Below are 22,694 nucleotides of genomic sequence, written 5' to 3'. Positions count from 1 at the left end.
TGAAAAGAAGTATTAGTAGACACGCAAACGCAGAAATAAAACCAGGAACCCAATTTGAGTGATAATAGTAAGTAATGAAGAAGGCACTTGCAACTGCTACCATCATGCTAATCCAAATATGAGCTTCAAGGGCAGTGACTTATAGAAATCAGACTCAGCAATGTGCCCAGCTAGAACAATATCAAAAATCAATTGACATTTATGAAGCCATAGCTTGCCAGTCTCTCAACAATAACTTGATGAAGTATGGAGTTAAAGGACATCTTCTTAATGCTGGCATTTGCGAACTCTGTAAAGGGGATCTCGTTGCTATAAACAATGCACTAGAGAGATATCAGGAGCTGGATCCAACATTTTCAGGAACACGGATATTTCTTCTGCAATTGAAGAAGAAGATGTTGGACACTTTACTACCATTGTCAAGGAATTTGATAACACTAGCAGGAGGCAATGCAGTGTATGGTGTTGATTTCTTGAGATAGATGAGAATTCCAATGTATTTGGTGGTTCTATGCCAAATCTTGATGTACCTGCTGCTAGTTATGAGTAAGCTAGCAATGCAGGTCTTACTCCACGCCAACTATTTACCATGGAGCATGAACCATTGCTCAAGAAAGGTATCTTGGATTAACAAAACCGCAAAGGCTTGCATTATTGTTTCGACCCTAATTTTCTCTGCTTGCTACAGCTGGTTAACTGGTAACAATAATGATGACAATAAAGGAAGTCAAAACGATTCCAAGAGACTAGCCTCCCAGATATTTGCATTAGCAGATACCGTAGCACTGATGTCATCTTTGGCCTCTGTCTCCATTTTCTTCTCTACCGTCATCTCACGTTTTTCTGAAGAGGACTTTTGATATCTGGCCTAGTGGCATTATTTATCTCAATCATAAGCATGATCTTAGCATTTAGTAGTACCTTCTTCATAACAAATTACGAATATTTGAAGTGGGTTCCTAGTTCAATCTCTGGGGTTGCATTTTTAACAATACCCCTATTTGTATGTCTTCAGTTTCCCCTATGGTTTGATATGATGTATTCAGCTTACATTTCTAGTTCTCTCTCTTGACCAAGAAACTCACCATTCCTTAGAATAATGGAAGTATATCAATAGAAATCGGTTCCATTTTTCTGATACGTAGGTTTCTCTACTATGCATGATTTTACATTCCAATTTTGTGTATAGCTATAATTGGATTCAGATCTTCTCACATGTTGAAAATGATAATTTGTCAACAAAAATAAAGTAACAAAAAAAAAGGAATAATTACAATAAGGATAAAATGACAATGAGATAATGGCAGAAGACAAAAAGAAAATAAATCTTCTCAATTTTTTTTAACAATTAAAGAAGTAAAATGTAATCTCTCACCATTAATTTTTATAAGTAAGACAAAAAAAAATAAGAAAGAGATAGCATTGAAGGATTATAGATCACACTTTACTTCCTCAATTTTTTTTAACAATTGAGAAGATCTATTTCCGACAAAAGTGTGGAACGATAATAATATAAAGGGAAAAACAAATAAACCATATGTTCATCGTCAAAAAATTAAAATTAGAGACAATTAAAATTTATTTCAAACGTTAAGAATAAAATAAAATTAATTAAAAGCTACCGGTATTATTAATATTTTTCGAAATATACTTTACCCAAACAAATATTAAAAAATGCACTGTAAGTTTGGAAGTTGATGAGCAATAACAGTTTTCACGCATTTCTCTTCTTTTCCGTTATAAAACTTATGCCACTCCAAAGCAACTTGTGTCAATGGAGTTCCATTCCTTGTTTCAATTAACAATGTGTAACATGAAAGTTTAATAGTGTACAAGAATTTTGTATCTATACATTACAAGCACACTACAAAGTTGTACCACCACCGTCAGACATAAGGGATGCTGCAGCTGCAGCAGCCGTAGGAACAACTCCAGTTGAAATGCCGGGTTTTGACAGATGCAAAAGCCTGATAAAAATTGAAGTCAAACAGTTGTACGTGTTAGAAATATGAATGAACAATACAAAGTATGATAATCTTCATGACAGAAGGATATGTTAGTAATATGATATGACATAAGGGTTCAAAAATGATAATCTACCTCGTGACTTATTCGAATAGGATAGTTAGACTTTACAAGAGCATGCATGGCAATGTGACAAAACATTCCAGATTAAAATTCTAGGGGATATTATTTTAACCTCCCAACTTAGATTATATCACACAAGATCCCCTTGATTTGTCATACCTACACTGAATTCTCCGTCACATTTTATAAAATGATGGGATAGAGAGTATGTATTATTCTCATGGGAGATTAGCATATATTTTTTACAAATGGTGAAATCTTATATGTAATATTGCCAAATCTTCGGGGGTTAGTGTAATTTGTTCAAAATTTAGCCTCATACAGTATAAAAAGAGTAGGTGTATGCAGCCTTGTACAAATAGAAAGATTGTTTCCAGAATTTAAATTTGTAAGCTCCAAGTAGCAAGGCAACAACTTTACCATTGCACCAATTCAACCTGTAAGTTGGCAACAGACTATATCCGACAATTAGCCGCCACCAGGTATACAAAAGCTACCACTTCAGCCCCGGAAAAGTTGAAAACATACAATATAGAAAATTTGCAGAAGGAAGACAATAAAAGTTTCTTACGGTGCAAGATATTCACAAAAGGATGAAACTGCAGAAGCAACTTCAGCATAGGTTTCACCAGTTGCAGGTGCAGTTACTTCCACCAACTGTATACCAGGCGTTACCGGTACAGCCTCGTCCGTTGCATGCACCTTTAGCATTTTATTGATTGATGACACCGTTACAGTGATTTGTGCACCCCTGTTAAAATGGAAAGAAAATCCCACTCTAAGCAGTTCATGGTCTAACTTGTACCCAAGTAAATAAAACATACGAAGCACATTCTTGCTTGCTTTGCTTTCAACCATTGTCCTAACCAGAACTGAAATTTGTTCAGCACCGGCACCCCTCATTGCACCCCCAATATGTCTTACAGTCCTGAACAAGTCACCAAGCATTTAATAGATTTTTATATGGACATGAGAAAAGTTCTAATAAGTGAATGGCGACAATACTGCATGGTTTACCATGATGGTTCAGCCTGCTCAAGATCACATAAAAGTCGAACCTCAGATGCTACAGGGCCTGGAAAGAAAGCCAATAAAATCATGTCCAACTTGAAAAACTCCAAATTCTTATGTCATATACTCGATGTTGTTTTCAAGTGATTAAGTAACACTAGAATAATAATGTTAAGAGAATCACTAAAGGTGTGGAAACATCCCACATCAATGTAGGAAAAATCCAGAACAGTAAACACATCATATACTGGGATAAGTATAATTCTTTGGTGATTCATGCATTAATTGAAAAATCAATAGAAGAGAACAATAGCTACCAAGTAACAGCATAGAAATGATAAATCAACAAATCATGGCAAGCTGAACTTCAGAGAAAAAAAAAAGAGTACATGACACTTCAGCCTACAGAGGCTTGGTTTAGAGATGTAATTCTGTTTTGCTGATTTGCTTCCACCAAGTTAGACAGAAATGGTGCTTGAATACTTAAAAACAAGCATTTATCTTTGCCATTGTTATGAAATGGAATAGTTTATCACTCTTTCCTATGGTGTTTATAACATGAAAAGTTAGTAAGTATGCTTTGATAGACATGCAGTGGGATTGGAGGCTTTGTTGGATTGAAGTATGTTTCCCTCATTCCTAAGGGGAGTTATTCACTGTTTGTTTACAAAATGATAAATAATACTATTTCCTTATTCTTTAGCAATAAAATTTCTTTCACCTTGGAATAAAGGAACACTGACAGATAATGCATTTGCCTTGCTGGCTACAACATCACATATTATCACAAGAAAACACTAACCAAGATTTGGACCACTCTTGAGGCAAATTTCATGAATCCTTAATCGCTCTCTTTGGACGCCACATAGCCCTTGAAGAAGAATCTCAAGGGCCTCAACATGCTGCAAAAAGATTACAAAATATCAGATGCCAAGGTCAACTTGAACAGAATGCTTTCCTTTCCTTAGTAAAAATTTAAAATAATACATTAAGATAGAATTATCGAGCTAAAACTTAATTCTTATTTAGAAAGTGGAACCAGAGAAATGCACGCATTGATGGCCGTTAGATTCAGAAATAAACTTGTTTTCTACTTTTCTTGCACATAGAGATTCTGAACAAAATAAACTCCACTATGATAAACCACCTTGTATACTCATTCAAAATAGTAGAATAGCTCAGTCCAACAAGAAAGATAATGAGAACAGTGTCAACATAAATATTCAAAGAGGTTTAAAGCAATTTACTTGAAAAGTATTGCGGAAGTGATAATGGCCAATATGGGTGACAATCTTGAAGTCCTTTGTGAGGAAAATTCAGTATTTTTATAATATTAGAAGGTTCTGTTCAAATATCAGCGTGTAATGTTTGAGTATTACAATAGCATATATTTAGATAATTGTGATAGTCAAAGTTTTGCTTCTTTATGAAAGCTTCTCAATGCAAAACCCACACTACAGGAAATTAAGAATTAAGAATATGATACATTCAATAAGGTACTATGTTTTTGAAATTATACGAGTACCGAAATCCTATGCTACCTTTCAAGGGAACAATTCACACCCTAGATAGCTATAATTTGAAGCAACTGAAACATCTCAAACTCTAGGGAAAAGCAAATAAATTTAAAAATCAAAAGAAAATGCATAAAATCACCTGTGTCTCTATAATACCCTGAACCACGCATTCCATATTCACCTTTGTTCCACTGCATTAGACACCAAGTGTTACAAAGCTGTTTATGCAACTCGTCAAATATTTCCCTATTTCATGCAATACAAAAAATGTGAAAGAAGAAGGTAGAAGAGGAAAGAGAGTCACAGCAGAGAGAGAGTGCACGGTGGTTGAGATGCTCTAACAAGAAGTACAGAGTGTGCGAACTCTGGAAGACGAATCAAGAAAGAAGAAAAAGAAAGAGGGGCTTAGCAGGACCTACACTATTTAAGGTGCACTGTGGTCCTTAAATTCTATTCTCTCAAGTAGTGTTGTGAACTTCCAATCCTAAATTCGGTTAATCATATTTTAACGGTTTGGATTTATCTTTTGATTTAATATTATTTTTGGTTAGATTTGAGTAGATTTGATGAGGTCCGATTATATTTGATAACTAAAAATATATTTCTAATAAAATTAATAAAGAAATGTTATATTTTATACTTTAGTAATATTTTTATATTATTAATGTTATTTTTATTTCATAATCATTTATTTTGATATAAACATAATATGATATTTATATACTTTAATATTTAAGTTTAACATTTTATTAATTTGGTATATATAATTTTCAACATAATATGTTAACACAATCTTATCCATTTTTTTATTGGATAAGTTAAGAATTGAGTTCGAATTGTAAAATTAGGGATTAATTCTCTAAAATGAGAAGATTGAAAAAAGGATAAAGTGAGCTAGTGAGATATTAGTTTTTATTGAATTTGTAAGTATTATCATATGAAAATCTACTGTCTTAATTTAAAAGTAATTAAACACTTATTTTCTCGTTTTATTAGCCTTCCTACAAAGCTTGATTCTAAACTTACCTTCAAACTGTAAGAAATTAAAATAGCAGGTGAAATTGTTTTCTCTACAAACCTAGTACGAACAAGTTTCTCTATGAAATCTGTTGAAAGAGGATAGATACGTAGATTGCATGAGTCACTTCACTAGCTAGCCTTAACAATTAGTTAATACCAGTTAAGGAGGGAAAATTTTCAAGTGTACTACTGGTGTTTCAGTAATTTTTAACCGTTGATCTTAATATACTTGAAAACTTTCCGTTAAGGAGTTAGGCTGAGCAGGCACAATGAGCCTTAGCTAGTTAGCTGGCACAGTTAGTTAATACAACTGCATCACATGCTTGTATCACTATAAAATACAAGATAGGGAGCGCCGAACTGGCTAGTGAACCGATCAAGTTATATACTCAGATGATAAAAGAAGATGATGCAAGTCTCATCTATCAAAAAGGAAAAAGCCAAAAATACCAAAACAGAGAACAGACCCAAAAATACCAAAACAGAGAACAGACAAATGGAGATTAGTACAAATATACTCAGATGTCCAAAGAGAAAAAAAAACTAATGACGATGTTGTTAATGAATCGCTCACTTAGTTTGTGGTTCCTTCTGATCACAACTTCAAAATCTCTTCAAGCAATTAAATTTTTAGTTGGTGAAAACTTTAGTACAGAAATTTCTTGCTTATCCAATTTGCAACATAGTTCAGTCGTTAAATAATATTGAATGTCTATAATTCAAAACAGCAGCATAACAAAATCACTAATCACAAATCACTTATCACAAATTCAAAATTCAAAACACTCGGTGCCATAAATCCATAACAAAACAGCAGCATAATTGCATAACAAGTTAACAACAGCAGCTTAACAAGTCACTAATCAGTAATCACAAATTCCAAACTCAAATCAGCAGCATAACAAAATCACTAATCACAAATCACTTATCACAAATTCAAAATTCAAAACACTCAGTGCCATAAATCCATAACAAAGCAGCATAATTGCATAACAAGTTAACAACAGCAGCTTAACAAGTCACTAATCAGTAATCACAAATTCCAAACTCAAATCAACAGCATTACAAAAGACCCAAGAAATCACAAATCACAAATTCAACCTCAAATCCCGAAACAGAGTAACACAGACTCAACTTTCCACTAACCTCAAATCAGTAAATCAGTAATCACAAATTCCAAACTCAAATCAGCAAGCATTGATCAAACTAAATTTATACCAGCTAACTCCAATTTATTTTTGTATTTTGCAACCCCTTGTTTTGTTTTGCAGTTTTGCTTCCTTCCACTTGATCACATTAGATGTATTGAATCCAATTGCCAACCCTTCATCCAATGGCATAGCCCCCTTAACTGAAAGCCGCAACCCCACTTGCCCATTAATGTCTCCCACTTCCATATATATATATATATATATATATATATATATATATATACACAGAGAATATATTATTATCCCAAACCATACATTGTTAAACTAGAGGCAGAGGGTTGCATATTCAGCTTGACAAAAATGTCAGAGCTTCCATTTCCACTAACCTCAAAAATTCAACCTCAAATCCCTGAAAACAGAGTAACACAGACTCAACTTTCCACTAACCTCAAATCAGTAAATCAGTAATCACAAATTCCAAATTCAAATCAGCAGCATTACAAAAGACCCAAGAAATCACAAATCACAAATTCAACCTCAAATCGCTGAAATAGAATAACAGAGACTCAACTTTCCACTAACCTCAAATCAGTAAATTAGTAATCACAAATTCCAAACTCAAATCAGCAGCATTACAAAAGACCCAAGAAATCACAAATTACAAATTCAACCTCAAATCCCTGAAACAGAGTAACAGACTCAACTTTCCACTAACCTCAAATCAGTAAATCACAGTTTCACTAACCTTCCACTGGCAGCAGGAAGACGACGGCGGGACGACGAAGGCACGACGGCCAGACGACGGCGACACCACGGCGCACCAGCTGGAGGCCTCGAGCAGCGATTTCACCTTGGAATGGAAGACGTGCCGAGCTAGAAAGGGGAGACGCCACGGAGAAGGAGAAGGAAGAGGCCGCGGAGACGCTAACACAGACGAACGGCGGCGGCAGTTCCGTTCAGGAAGCTGGATTTTTGGGTTGGGAAGGAGCTAGGGCTTGCTGTGTGTTTCGTCCAGGAAGCTGGAATGAGCTGGGTGTTTGGTGGGGTGAGGGACTGAACTCGCGTGGGGACTGGGGATGGGTGGGTTTTTTTGTTTTTTTTTCCCTTAACAAATTAAAACGACAGCGTTTCATACGAACCGGTCGGTTCCTGATCCGATCCAACCGGTCGGTTACTAGTCGGTTCAACGGTTTCTTTGCGATTTTGTCATTAACGGTTTTAATAAGAGGATCAAACCATTTTCTATATTAGTTTCCAATTGAATCGGTTCGACTAGCCGATCCGGTTCAGTTTTTAAAATATTGGTTTTTAGGCATTATAGCATTTACATTTTTTTTTCTCTCTTAAAATTATAACAACAAAGCAGTTTAGACTTTAGAAAGTTAAGCCTCAAAGTAATTCTGCAGTTGCACTCGAACTTTAAAAGTGGTCCAATTTCGTTTAGGGGGCGTATTATTTGGAGTTTTGAAACTCCTTTACCTTATTAATATTATAATATGTATTGGCACGGTATCTTAGAAGACATTACATTAATGAAACTTTAATGTATATTGATAAAATCATTAAACAATTAATGTATTATTCTTGTAAAACTACAAAAAAATATTTATATTTAAACTATAAATATTTAATTACAAATTTATATTTAAATATTTATTATACTATAACAAATATTAAACAGTATAATAAAATAATTACTTATTAATATTCTTTTATAGAATTTGTTAATATTTTTATTATAATTTTAACATATATAATATTTTATTCTTCTATTTTATATCATATTTTTATTATACTATAAAAGTTATTAATAAATACAATAAAATATATTAGTAAGTACTATAAAAAATATTATTGAGTAATTATTTTATTATACTCATTAATATTTTTTATAGTAACATTTAAATATGGTATAAAAAAAAGTAAAAATAAATAGTGTAAAATAGAGAAATTAAAATAAAATGGTCTAGCAAATCACCAAAATTTTGAATGATCTGTGTCCTCACAAAAGAAAAATGGATTCATGTAATTAAAGATTTTTTATTTGTTTTGAAAATTAAAAAATTATTTTAATTCATTTAAATAATTTTTTCATATATTAACCTTTTATAATTAAATTTAAATTTTGAATTTCTAATATTAGTAAATAAAATTCATTATAAAAATTACAAAATTTAAATCCAAAAAATTATTTTTAAAAGAGACATCTTGAAATGAATATTAATTTTAGTAGATAAGTGTTTGACAATATTTCTCAAAAAGAAAACATGAAAATTATTATTCTACGTTCTAAAATAAAATTTATTTTTATTTTAAAATTTTAATACGTTAATATATAGTTTAATATATCTAAATGTATAAGCCTCATATTTTTGAGAAATTTTCTCAGAAATAATGTTAATAGAATGTTTATACGTATAGATATCTAGAAAATAATTAATACATAGAAAAAAATATTATTTAATTGAAACAATAGCTCCAATTTTTTTCTATTAAATTTGTACTATATAATCCAATTCAGTTTAGGATATTGGTGTAATTTTATTTGATTTATCATGTATATACTGTATCAGTAGTAAATTGAATAAGCCTAATTTAATTTATTACTGGTATAAATTATTGACATTTCTTATTTTTAAGTTAATTTTTTTTTTAGTAATTTTAAAACATAAATATTAATAAAAAATACCCATATTTTAATTCAAATAAAATATAAAAAATTAAAATAAATAAGAATAAAAATTCAATTTTTGGATTTTAATTCAAATAATTAAAAAAATAAAACAAAAAAAAGAAAGACGGGTGTTTTTAATTAGTCTTTAAATATATATTTTAAAATTAATCCTCACAAGTAGTAATGTTATCATTCTAAATTCAAATATAAATTTTTTATTTTTAAAATAATCAAACAACTTTAATTTAAAAAAAAAAACATTTTTGTATTTTAAAAATTAACTAATATTATAGGTTATTTTTTTAAAATTAAATCATATTTTTAATTTAAATTAAATAATTTTAATTTTAAATTATATTTTAAGCTTTTAAAATTAACTATAAAAGATATTCTTATTTTATTAGTTTTTTTATCTTTTATTTTTGTTTTTATTATAATAGTTCAATATCATTTCAAAATAATATAGCCCAAAATGAAAATAATAAAACAAAAAATTTTTAGTCCAAACAAATTTTAAATAAAAAATTATAAAATTATTTTTTTTATTTCTACAGTTTTTAATTTTAACTCACTACAATTTTAAATAAAAAGATTAATTATAACTTAAAATGAATTTGAGACAAAAATAAACGTAAAATAAATTTTAATGACCTATTATTAAACATTATTGAATTTAGTCTAAAATAAAACAAAAATCAATAAAAAGTTTTTTCTCTCTCTTCGCATTTAAGAGCTTCTAATAAATATGCAAACTTTACTCTTTCTTTTATTCATGGAGTTTTAAAATTTCATTCATCTGTGGAGTACCTAATCGCGTCCCATGTAAGTTGGTGCAATATTCTAGGAAATTTCATTAATGAAGCTTTTAATGTATATTGATAAAATTATTAATTAATTAATGTTTTTTCCGTAAAACTATAAATACATTAATTATAATTTTTAAAATATATTTTTAATAAAATAGCAATTATGATTATTACAGAGTTTTTTATTTTGATGATTTACTATTGAAAATTTAATATATTCTATTAGTATATAAGTTATTAAAATTATTAAATTCGTTTATAAATTTTAATTAATTAATAATTATTATTTTTATTTATTTTAATTATTTATTTGATATTATAATTTATCTCATAAAATTTGGAATTTTTTAAATAAATAATTTAATTATTTTAATTTTCAAAATAAATAATTTGTAGCGTACTTATCAATTTACACTACGTTTATTTATTTCGTTTACATATATATATTTTTTCAATTTTCATATATCTTGTTTACACATAAAAAATTATCTCGTTTATAGTATAAAATAAAATATGTGTATTTATAAATAATTAAATATAATTTTTAAAAATAATAAAAAATATTAATAATTTAAGTTGGACTTAGCCCCAGTTTGGATAAACAACTTAATTAAGTTACTTTTGAAGAAATAGTTTAAATAATAAATACTTATATTAAAAGTAGCTTATAAATAAGTTATTTTGTGTTTGATTTTTTAGTTCTAAAAGTATTTATTTTAAGAGAAAAATGATAAAAAGCTTTTTATTATGAGATAAGTCATTTTTTTTTAACTTCTCTTAAGCACTAAAATAGTTTTTTAGAAAGTTGCAATTTTGTTTTGAAAATTGTAAAAGACATTAGAGCACCTTCAATGGTGAGTTCCTCTTTGACTTTTTTCTGACATATAGGAACTCTAACCATTGGAGGAGAGAAGGAGTGAGTTCCCACACAAGGATCAAGGTAAGGGAGTCCCTCTAAGCAGGGACTCAAATTAACCAATAACAACTTGCCATTTGGCAAGTTATTATAAAAAAATAATAATATAAAATCTGAAATAATTAAATAATTAAATAATAATTAAATTAATAATAATTATAATAAAAATTATATTTTTATTTAATTAATAATTTATATTAATTATTTAAATAATAATTAATTAAATAATTAATTAGATTAAATAATTAAGTTTTTATTTAATTAATTATTTATATTATAATTAATATTGAATATTATTTATATTATTATATTAAATTATAATTAATTAAATTTACTTACATTAAAAAATAAATTTAATTTTTATACCTTATAAAATAATTTTTAGTTGAGTTAGTTATTTTTATTTTTAAAATTTAAAATGCTAATGATATTATTAAAATTAGCAGTTGTAAACACAAAACTATAAATTAGTATAATCTCGAATTATATATTGTGTATTATTATTATATATGAATTTATTTAATATTAATATCTTTTAATAATGAATTATTTTTAAATTTATAAATTTAAATAATATTATTGAAAAAAATTAATTATATTAATTTTAAGTATTTTAATTAATTAATTAAGTGGGACCACAATAGGGACTAAAGTTAGTTCCTCCTAATGGAGAAGAGAGAGATGCTTTGAGTTCCTATTTATTGTTTATGATGCAAAAGCTGATGTGGAGTTACTTTTTATGACAGTGGGCCATAAACAGGAACTGGGATGAGTTCCCTACTGGAGATGGTCTTAATACTACACATTTTCATAAGTTAAAAATAAAAAAAAGTCACTTATGAACCTATCCAAACGGGCCTAAACTTTGTAACAAAACTCTGTACAACCAACTTAAGTAGAAAAAATTTTATATTCTATGATAATAGAGTCTTGACATTATCATCAAATAAATCACCTATATTTAAATTATATTTCAAATTTTTATGTACTCTCATGTGACAAACGAAATTTGAAATATATATAATTTAAATTTAAAAATTAATCACTTATGTACTTTCACAGTAGACGTGTTAATGTATTCATATTTTTTGTTATTTAAAATGGACAGTTTATCTTTTCTATTATTTAAAATATTCTATTTTTATAAAATTTGGTACAATTTAAATTATTAATATTTTTTATTATTTTTAAAAATTATATTTAATTATGAAAAAGTCTAAGGGCCAACACTTTTATTGAAATCTGGCCAGCACTTAACTATAAAAAAAAAGTAATCCTACACTATTCGATGTCATCTCACACCATTGAAAATAGGAGAATTATAAGGTACAAATGTTATATGGTATAGAGATACAGAGATTCCTTCCTTTTTAATGTTCAAAGGACACGTAGTTATTTCTCTCAAAGCAAGACAAGAAAATGTGATGACTCATTAACTCTTCAATAACTTGCTTAATTGGCTGATCTCTTAGCCAAATCATATTCATCACTCATCAGTTACACTGACTATTATTATGCTTAACTTTTTTTCTTTGGGTATTATTATTATTATTATTATTATTATTATTATTATTATTATTATTATTATTATTATTTAATTACCAAAACAAATCTAAATTCTAATCCAATTAGTGCGTGGAATTTGGATTAATAAACAATAAATATTATTTGTAAACTAAAATTAGTTATTATATATTTATATATATATATATATTATTTAATTTATTTTTAATATATTATATTAATAACTAATTTTAACAGATGATTTTAATATACATTTAATATGATTGTTTATAATTATTAAAACTATTTCGGTGTTTTATTTTTTTCTAGCTTTCATTTGTTGTTTTTTTTTTCTTTTTTCGGCACATAAATTCATTGTTATTAGGTGGATTTTTTAGTGTCTACAATTTTTTTTTAATTTATCTAAAAATAGAGATAGAATAAAGTGAAATTTATCTCTTAAATTTTGAGTTTTATGAATAAATGTTAGACATTGTTATTATAATTAAATGCATGTTTCAAGATATCTTCCTTTTTTATTTTTCTTATGCTAATTATATTCTCTATTTCGTTTATTATTTTTTCTATAGAAATTTAATTTTCAATTATTTTATAAGCAACACTTCATGTATTTAATTTGACAAAAATATTATATGTTCATTGTCAAGTTGATATAAAATTAGAGTTCTTTAAGTTAAAACACTTATTTAATGCTAATTGAATGTGCAAAAGTATTAGAGTCTCAATGATAGTTAAATACTAATCAAACTAACCTATAGATAACATAAAAATGATTCCAAATTTGAAAGATTTTTTTATTCAAATATTAATGTTGTTGTTGTTGTTGAAAGATTAAGTTGCAATAGAAGATGTTATTATTTTTAACGACCCAATATGAATTGATGACCAAATTTTTAATTCAATAAACTAAGTCTGGATTTACCAATTCGACTAACAAAATCAAACTGAATTTAATAATTATACTAAAAACAACTTTTACTAATTTTTTTTTTTATCTAAGAACTTAATTTCATTAAACAAAAAATGAGGGTCATCTTGGTTTTTTGAAAATGTAATTTTTTTTTTTTTGCTTTTTGATAAACAGAAAAAAGCTATTGCATATTAAGGGGTAAGCTTTAACTTATATTGTTTAAGATTTAAGAGTATAAGATTTGGGTTTAAGTTTAGGGTTATAATTATTATTATTTTTGTGGAGGTTGGTGGTTATATAGTTCGTTTGTCGATAAGTTTCTGCAAACTTTTCGTTGAGATGAATTATACGTCAATAATAAAATAATAAGGGAGTGGATATCTGTAAAAAGCACTCCAATGTTCAAGTCAATAAGTGAATAATAGGCTTTCCAATAAAAATAAATTTTTAAAAATATTTTTGTGTTTTGCAAATATATCCGATCTGACCCAATCCGCAAATGTACAGAGCAGATCGAATCCAAACTTAAAAACTGCGGATATTGGATCCGATGATTTTAGTGCAGATCGAATCGAAATTTTGGTCATATCCGATCTGATCCAATCTGCGTTCATCTCGTTAAATCTCCGAGTAATTTTGCCATTAACGGAAAGTAATAACGCATTTGGCCATTTTGATATCTGCTTTAATGATCATTATTGATAACCAATCTATAACATTTTTGGCCGAGTTATAATGTATGACCGATTTTTAACGATCAAGTTAATGAGCATTTTTGTTTACTTTTAACAGCAAGTTAAATTTACAGAGCACTACATTATTTTTTTTAGTGTACTAACATTTGTTTGTACTGATATACTAATATTTGATGCATTGACTCTAAATTTATTTTATTTATATTCGATATAATAATATACACAAAAATAAGATACTAAATTAGTGTGTTTATGAATTAAGAAACAATTAAATATTATGTTTGATTAAAAAAATAATTTATTGCATATAGAGTTAGATAGAGAACTTTAAGATATAAGTACAATTAAAATTCAAAGATTCTTAGCTCGCAAATCTAATAGAATTAAATTTTAAAAATAATTTAAACACGTGGATAGAATTAGGATATAATCTAAATTCTACTCTATTATTATCCAATCCATTGCTAATAAAAAAAGTCATTATTTAAGGTTTAATTTAGAATTGTAATTATTGCTAGTTATTTTTAGGAATTTATGGTACTGTTAACTAATTATATATGTAGATATTTATTTATGAAAATCTATTTTATCTATTTTATTATATAAAAATTGGATTTTTACACTTAATGATGGAGCTGACCTGGCATGTTTCTGAGAGTGTTTTCGATTTATTTCTTTTAATTCTGTAAAGTAAATCAATTATAACTAATTAATAATATCAATTAATTAATTTGATTAGACATTCAAATCTTACAATTAATTATATTAATTAATTAATTTAGTTAATTATATTAATTATTTGATTTGATTGGAATAAATATCAAATTATTTTAGTAAATAATAAATATGATAACGAAATATATGAATTAATTTAATTAGTTTATTTTTTTCAATGTCATCTATTTATACGAAATCATAATATATTTTTTACTCATTCTTTCTCCTTTCTCTCTTTCTTTCTCTCTCTTGTGTTTAAGATACATTTTTTTTGAATTTATTTAATTTTTACTTCTTTTAATTGTTCTCTTTATTTTATTTTTAATTTTTTAATTTTATTTTCACTCCTCATATATAAATTTATTATAATTCATTACATCCATGTTCTTTTTGAATTTAAGTAATTTTTTTAGGTTATATTTTATCATTCATGCTCTATATTGTTTAGTGTGTTTGTTTTTAATTTTTTAGTTATCTGTAAATATATTTATAAAAATATAATTTTATTTTGTCCAGTATTTACTACCACATTTAGTAGATAAATAACAATTTTTATTTATTGTTATATTAATTGAGTTTGAAGATTTTATTTCTACTTTTATACATTTATTTATATTGTATGATTTGTATTTATGTTAGTGACATCACGACAGTTCATACATTTTAATATTCGTGTAAGAAAATATTTAGAATTTTTTTCACTAACTATAATTAATTTTAAAATAAAAAATTATTTTGTACATTATATTATTAAATAGTGTAGTTATTCATTTTTTTAATGGCAATTATTATCAAATAAAATGATATAAAAATAGAGAAAAAAATATATTCCAATCTAAGAATAATAATTCATTTTTCAATAGAATAAATTATATATTGAATAACAAAAGTTATTATAGTTTCTTTTTACACAAATTAATATACTCAACTACGTTGTTTTGGTAATATTGCCAAAAAATATTAATCAATCTAATAGCTTTTGTAATGACATAAGTTTATAAGTTTAGAAGTTTGAAAATGATGTAATAAAATATAAAATTTTAACCGGTAATAACGTTGATCATATTGTTTGACTTCCTGAATAAATATGATACCAATAAATAAAACTGTCACAGTTAAATTTTAACAAAGACAAATCTCCATAAGTATTGCTATCATCAATTAGAATTGTTCTACTTTTAAGATAAATACTATTTTCTTTCACTGTATTTTCCAACTCGGCAGCAGGTCGAGAACTAATCATCCACAGATTTAAATTTTATTTATTAAGGGTCTGCCGTTAGCCAATGAGTTGTTACATACACAATGTGGGATTCGAAACTCTAATACTTAATTAGGTAGACAAGTGAGATGATCACTCAATCAATTCAAATCAGTTAAAATAAATACTAATTATTTTTAATATTAAAAATAATTAAACTTTAATTTTAATTATACTTTTGTAAAATATTTATAATAATACTTATTATATATATTTTTTATTTAATCTTTTTTAATAAAAAAATTTATATATTTTTATTAATTATCTCATACAATATACAAAAATATACACTAATATATTTAAAAAAACGTGTAGTCTTTGTTAAAAATATTTATTTTGATAAACCTCCATTAGAAATTTATATTACTATAAAATTGTTATTAGGCAAAAAAAAAAATCTTAAACAAAACTGTTAAAACTCTCGAATAAAAAATAAATAAGGTTATCAAATTTTTATATATGATCACTCAGCTCAAATGTGCTTTTAGCCAAGCCAGCCTTTGTACAGCTATGGTTACAAGCTGATTGCTATAAGAGAGAGAGAGTAAAAACACGTGTCCATAGATAAAAATTTCAGAGAGAATCTCTGTACCTTACATCTTTACCATAGTGTGACCTTTAAAAATATTGATGATGATTAATTGATGGCTACACATCACAAATTCTGCTCGTCCCTTAGCACTTCTCTTTAATTATTTATAAATACATATATTTCGTTTTATACTATAAACGAGATAATTTTTTATATGTAAACAAAATATATGAAAATTGAAAAAATACACATATGTAAACGAAATAAATAAACGTAGTATAAATTGGTAAGTACGCTACAAATTATTTATTTTGATAATTAAAATAATTAAATTATTTATTTAAAAAATTCCAAATTTTACGAGATAAATTATAATATCAAATAAATAATTAAAATAAATAAAAATAAAAATTATTAATTAATTAGAATTTATAAACGAATTTAATAATTTTAATAACTTATATACCAATAAAATATATTAAATTTTCAATAGTAAATCATCAAAATAAAAAACTCTGTAATAATCATAATTGCCATTTTATTAAAAATATATTTTAAAAGTTATAATTAATGTATTTGTAGTTTTACGAAAAAAATATTAATTAATTAATGATTTTATCAATATACATTAAAAACTTCATTAATGAAATTTCTTAAAATATTGCACCAACGTACAATATTGTAATGTGTGTTGACACAATTTTCTAACAAGTATTCTATTAATAGAACTTTTATTATATATTGATAACATCATCAAACAATTAATGTCAATAAATTATATTTTTTTTAAAAATTAATATTTAAAAAATTAATACTAACATAAAATTATACTTTTAAATAAACATCATAAAATATTAATAGGATACGTTTCTTAATAAAACACTAATTAAAAAAAAACGTTGCTTAAAAATTATTTTTATAAATTAATAATTTAATAAAAACATTGCCAACACACTAATTATTTTCTATTCGTCATTTTCTATTCGTATTATTTTTATTATCTTAAGCAAAAAATATCTCTAACTATATTTTTTAGGTAAGATTTATTAATCTTTTCAGATATTATGTACTTATATATACACTCTAATATTATTAATTTGAAAAATTACATATATCTATCTCTTTTGTTGAAATATTTAAAAATCATGTTTAACCGCTTGAAAAAAATAATACAAAAATATTTATTTAAAATAAGATGAATATATTTATTTAAAATTTAAAAATTTTAAATAAATTTATTCATATTAATTTAAAATAATACAAATATATTTGTTTAAATAAAAAAAATTAGAATAATAAGAGTATTGTGTCCTTCTAATTTTTTAAAATTTTTATTTTTATCATAATTTTATAATAATTTAATATCAATCTAAAAATAAAATAAATTTAAATTAAAACAAAAAATTTTACCCAAATAAAATTTAATACTGATTCTTTTTTTTTTTAGTAATTAAATAATGATTTTTTTCTCTCTTCTTAATTAAGGAGCACTAAAACTCCAAACAATTTTGGAGTATCAAATCACGTCCCCTAGAGATTAACAAAGGTTAAGAAAAGAGCCAAAGTTGGAGAGTACTCATGCAAGCCACCTGTCGTCTGTATATAAATCGGGGGCACGGATTCGGTATGCGGGCTCAGTTAGCGCACCAAAACGCTATTTTGGTGTTTGGCGCACCGGTCAGCCAGGGAGCGCCAAAATGAAATCTAATGCTTTTTATGGGTTCTTTCTGCAATTTCATATAAAATAGGGGTCCTTTTTACGATATTTAAAATGCATACAATTAACTTAATTGTTAGAATTAGCTGGACACTCAATATTTGGTTATCAACTATTACTGCCGCCCTATTCCTCCCCTTGTCCTCCGTCGCAATCGTACTTCTTCCTCCCCTTCCCCTCCGTCGCAATCGCACCCTCTTCCTCCCTTTTCCCTCCATCGCAATAACGTCCTCTTACTCCCCTTCCCCTCCGTCGCAATCGCGTCCTCTTCCTCCTCTTCCCCTCCGTCGCAATCGCACCATCCCTTTCTATCTCCACCACCGAGAACGACTGAAGCCTCCCCACTCAGATAACTTCTTCTCCCCCCCCCCACTTAGTGTTAACGAGTCTGTTCAGGTGGATCCAAGCCCACGAACAGCCTCACCTCTGACGACGACGAAGCCTGATCTGCATTGTCGGTTCTCTTCGGCAGTTGATGGCTTCGTAGTCTCCATCAATGGAAAGAAGGTACCCGTTGTATTATCACCCTTCACTTGATTTACAAATATCCCCCTTTTTCTTCGTCATAGGACTGCAATTTTCTTTGGAGGACATCCCCCAATTTTGTGTGTTTCGCTAAATCACCGCATTGTTGCTGTTTGGCACAGGGTTGCCGGGGATGAAGATACCACTGGGGGCGTGCACGTCGCCGATGAACCAGAAATGTCTGACGGAGCAGAGCACGGAGTTGGATCGTTTGAGGGCGAAGGCTCTGCACGGATGGAGTCGGACAAGTACGACTTTCAGGAAGATGAAACAGAACACGACCATCATGCAGAGGCCGATGTCGACAATGGGGATGCGGTTGAATTGGAAGACAGTTTGGACGGCGCCGGAGGAATGTCTGACAATTATGCGGAAGACGAGTTTTACACTGTTGATTCCGTGGAGTCGATAGGTTGGATTGATTTTTTGAACTTGAGCAAGGAGGATATTTTCCGGTTTAATTTCGCAGACGTTGACATTGCATTTGAGTTCTACCAGCAATATGCAAAGCACCATGGCTTCGGGGCGAGACGTTCCAGAAGCGAAAAACGCGGCGAAGTAAGGATACGGCAGGAGTTCGTGTGCCACCGACAAGGGTACCGATCCCCGAAGTTCTACTCGATGCCTAACCGGAAAAAGAGGCCGAGGGCCGAGACACGTTGTGGATGCCCTGCAAGGATGCTACTCCGCATGGACGATGAATCAGGACGTTGGCTCGTTGCGTACTTTTCAGACGTGCATAACCACCACGTTCTTGAGTTGCGATTTTCTTCCATGCTTCCAGGCCATCGGAGGATGAGCGAAGCGGACATCGAGCAGATGAACGACATGCGCAAAGGGGGCATTGGCGTCTCCCGAATCTACGGTTTTATGGTGAGCCTAGCCGGCGGGTATCATAATGTCCCGTACACAACAAGGGACATGCACAATGTAAATGCGAAGCAACGAAGGGAGGGTGGCCTAGATGCGGAATCATGCCTAAGGTATCTCCGAGAGTGCAAGACAAATGATCCAGCACTGTACTACAAGGAAGTTGTTGACGGTGAGGGCGTGTTGCAACATTTGTTTTGGTGTGACGGCACCAGCCAAATTGATTACCAGGTGTTTGGATACGTGGTTGCATTTGATGTAACGTACAAGAAAAACGTTTACCTTTCACCTCTTGTAGTATTCTCCGGTGTGAATCACCACAGCCAAACGGTTGTCTTTGCCACCGCACTGGTGGCAGACGAGAAAGAAGAGACCTATGTCTGGCTGTTTCAACAGTTGCAAACTTCAATGAAAGGGAAGGCTCCCGTGTCCATAATAACCGACGGTGACAGGCAAATGAAGTCTGCGATCGAGCAAGTTTTTCCGGAGGCTCACCATCGACTCTGCGCTTGGCATCTACTCCGAAACGCCACGAGCAACATCGGAAAGCCCAAATTCACCAGGATGTTTAGGGATTGCATGCTTGGCGACTACGAGGTCCGAACATTCGAGAGAAAGTGGTTTGAGATGGTTGAGAAATTTGGCGTCGCCGATAAAAGATGGGTACAGGACATGTACGAGAGAAGGCACAGTTGGGCCACAACACACATACGGGGAAAGTTCTTTGCCGGATTTCGAACAACGTCAAGGTGCGAGGGCTTGCACGCTGTGATATCACGGTATGTTAAGTCTCGATACAGCTACACTGAGTTTTTACGTCATTTCCAGCGATGCTTGATGTTTGTGCGTGCAAAGGAGGTGGAGGCTGATTTCGAGTGTGCAAAGGGTGACCCTGTTATGACCACCAACCTGAAACAGCTGGAGCGGAGTGCAGCCGAGAACTACACTCGTGCAATATTCTATTTGTTTGTTCCCATTCTTAACAGGGCCTGTGTAATGAGGGTGGTTGACTCTGAAGACAACGGTTCCTATTTTATCCACACCGTCTCTCGATACGGCACTCCGGGGAAGGATTGGCGTGTTGTTGCAACGTCTGATACGAGGGAGGTCCGATGCACGTGCATGAGAATGGAATGTTTCGGGGTCCCCTACGAACATATAATTGCGGTGCTTGTTCTTAACAATGTTCATGAGATCCCGAGGTCTCTGATATTGCCGAGATGGACCAAGGATGCAAAACTTGTGGCGGTGCAGTCGATGGGCGTGATTTGGGATTCTGTGCAACTGACGCAACACTGGTGCCTGATGGATTGGTACCGGAAAGTGTGCAAGATTGCATGTCACAGCACTGAAAAGTTCTAGTTTGCAAGAGACACTGCCATGCTGGTGCTGAAGCACTTCGAGAACGAAGATGTAGGGGACACCAGTTTTCCACCCGAGGGGCCACCTACTGAGGGTGGCAGGGGCCCGGCGCGGAATCCACCCAGGTGCAATACAAAGGGTAACGGTGCTCATGGTGGAAAGAAAACCCAGCGATGTCGTTTGTGCCGGGAGGTGGGACACAACAGGACGACGTGTCCGGGCCGCCGCACAATGGAGTCATCCAGCGCAGTTGCAGATGACATGGATTCGATGGACACTGACATGGTGGGTTAGTCGCTTTATAGATGATCTAGTTAAGTTTTTTGCCCTGTTAAATGGTTCTAATCATTTGTTTTTCACATTGGTGTCAGCTATATGATAACCTATCCGGCGATCTGTATGCGACAGCCGAGATTCCTTCGTTCCAATGCTCCGATAGTGACACGCAGGCTGGGTTTGCTAACAGCGACTTCGCTGGGACCAACACGTCCGGGCCTGTCATGTCTCTTGCCGATTGAGCAAAGGAGGCCTACAGTCGTCACGATGGTGTGTTGAGTCACGATGGTGTGTTGCAACGGTAGGTTGGTCGAATCCTTTTACATTCTCCGGTAGGCTGTAGCCGTACACAGAATATTATCTGTATTTCATCTGGGTACAGAACCGTCTATATGTCGTTGACGTTAAAACAAGTTTTTGCTATGTTGGCTTTCGTTGGTATGTGGCTGTGCTCTAGATAGAACAGATTTTAATCGGGATTGAAGAAGTGGAGGTGTGAAGTTGTGTCATGCGAATAGCTGCAAATCCACTGTCAAACCTGATGTATTATTAATCGCTCTTTGTCGACCCTTTTGTTGAACCGGACATGTTAGTTAGGGGCATCTTTATAGTGATTCTATGTGTAGTTGATATTTTGTATGTATGATAAGTGGATATTTTGTATGTAACGTTTATGTGGATATTTTGGTTGTAACGTTCAGTGGATATTCAGATGGATGTCTCCTAAAAAAACTCCCTTCGTCCGCCTCTTTGCAGCAGACATTCGGAACTGGTTATGTCTCGTACTACCTTGTGTGCTAGTTGGAAAATGCATGTGGTTCCATCGCGGTTTTGAAATTCTTTGTAAGGGAACATGGCTTCTGGATGTAATTTAAAACACACGCTTAAAACACCGGACCTGTTGAATAAAATGCACTAAATGAAGCACGGCAAAAAATCTGAATCAATACTAAATGAAGCACGGCAACAAATCTGAATCAATAAACAACCACTACTAATTCTCATTTTTAGGGTATTAACAAATCAGTGTGAACTTTCAAAATTCAAACATACAAAACGTAGGTGAAGTGAATCGAATTACATTCAAGCTTCACATCATAAAATTACATTCAAACTTCACAG

The 22,694-nt window shown here is 30.2% G+C and overlaps 1 protein-coding gene and 2 pseudogenes across 4 annotated transcripts; 2 read left to right on the top strand and 1 right to left on the bottom strand.

Annotated features, from left to right (window-relative positions):
* The first annotated feature begins 239 nt into the window (after nucleotides 1-239).
* LOC107620184 (uncharacterized) lies at nucleotides 240-1,072 on the top strand (annotated as a pseudogene).
* Nucleotides 1,073-1,694: 622 nt separating this feature from the next.
* On the bottom strand, nucleotides 1,695-7,857 carry LOC107620183 (mediator of RNA polymerase II transcription subunit 18). Of its 4 annotated transcripts, none has more exons than XM_088506447.1 (8): nucleotides 7,533-7,857; nucleotides 7,103-7,196; nucleotides 6,855-6,987; nucleotides 4,756-4,807; nucleotides 3,902-4,001; nucleotides 3,106-3,163; nucleotides 2,660-3,016; nucleotides 1,695-1,967 (listed from the first exon to the last, which is right to left on the bottom strand). In XM_088506447.1, exons 4-8 carry the CDS (start codon nucleotides 4,789-4,791, stop codon nucleotides 1,865-1,867), a joined length of 654 nt encoding a protein of 217 aa, XP_088362573.1. In that variant the 5' UTR covers nucleotides 4,792-4,807; nucleotides 6,855-6,987; nucleotides 7,103-7,196; nucleotides 7,533-7,857; the 3' UTR covers nucleotides 1,695-1,864. The 4 variants fall into 4 exon arrangements, with proteins under 4 accessions (XP_088362573.1, XP_088362574.1, XP_088362575.1 ...); XM_088506448.1 differs by having other exon boundaries at nucleotides 7,174-7,196; XM_088506449.1 differs by lacking the exon at nucleotides 6,855-6,987 and having other exon boundaries at nucleotides 7,174-7,196.
* Nucleotides 7,858-20,342: 12,485 nt separating this feature from the next.
* On the top strand, nucleotides 20,343-21,814 carry LOC148579214 (protein FAR1-RELATED SEQUENCE 5-like; annotated as a pseudogene).
* Nucleotides 21,815-22,694: the final 880 nt, after the last annotated feature.

This window comes from Arachis ipaensis, chromosome B10, assembly GCF_059453495.1.
Source record: "Arachis ipaensis isolate K30076 ecotype BB chromosome B10, ASM5945349v1, whole genome shotgun sequence".
NCBI classification, from domain to species: domain Eukaryota; kingdom Viridiplantae; phylum Streptophyta; class Magnoliopsida; order Fabales; family Fabaceae; genus Arachis; species Arachis ipaensis.
This window is presented reverse-complemented; position numbering and strand designations above follow the sequence as displayed.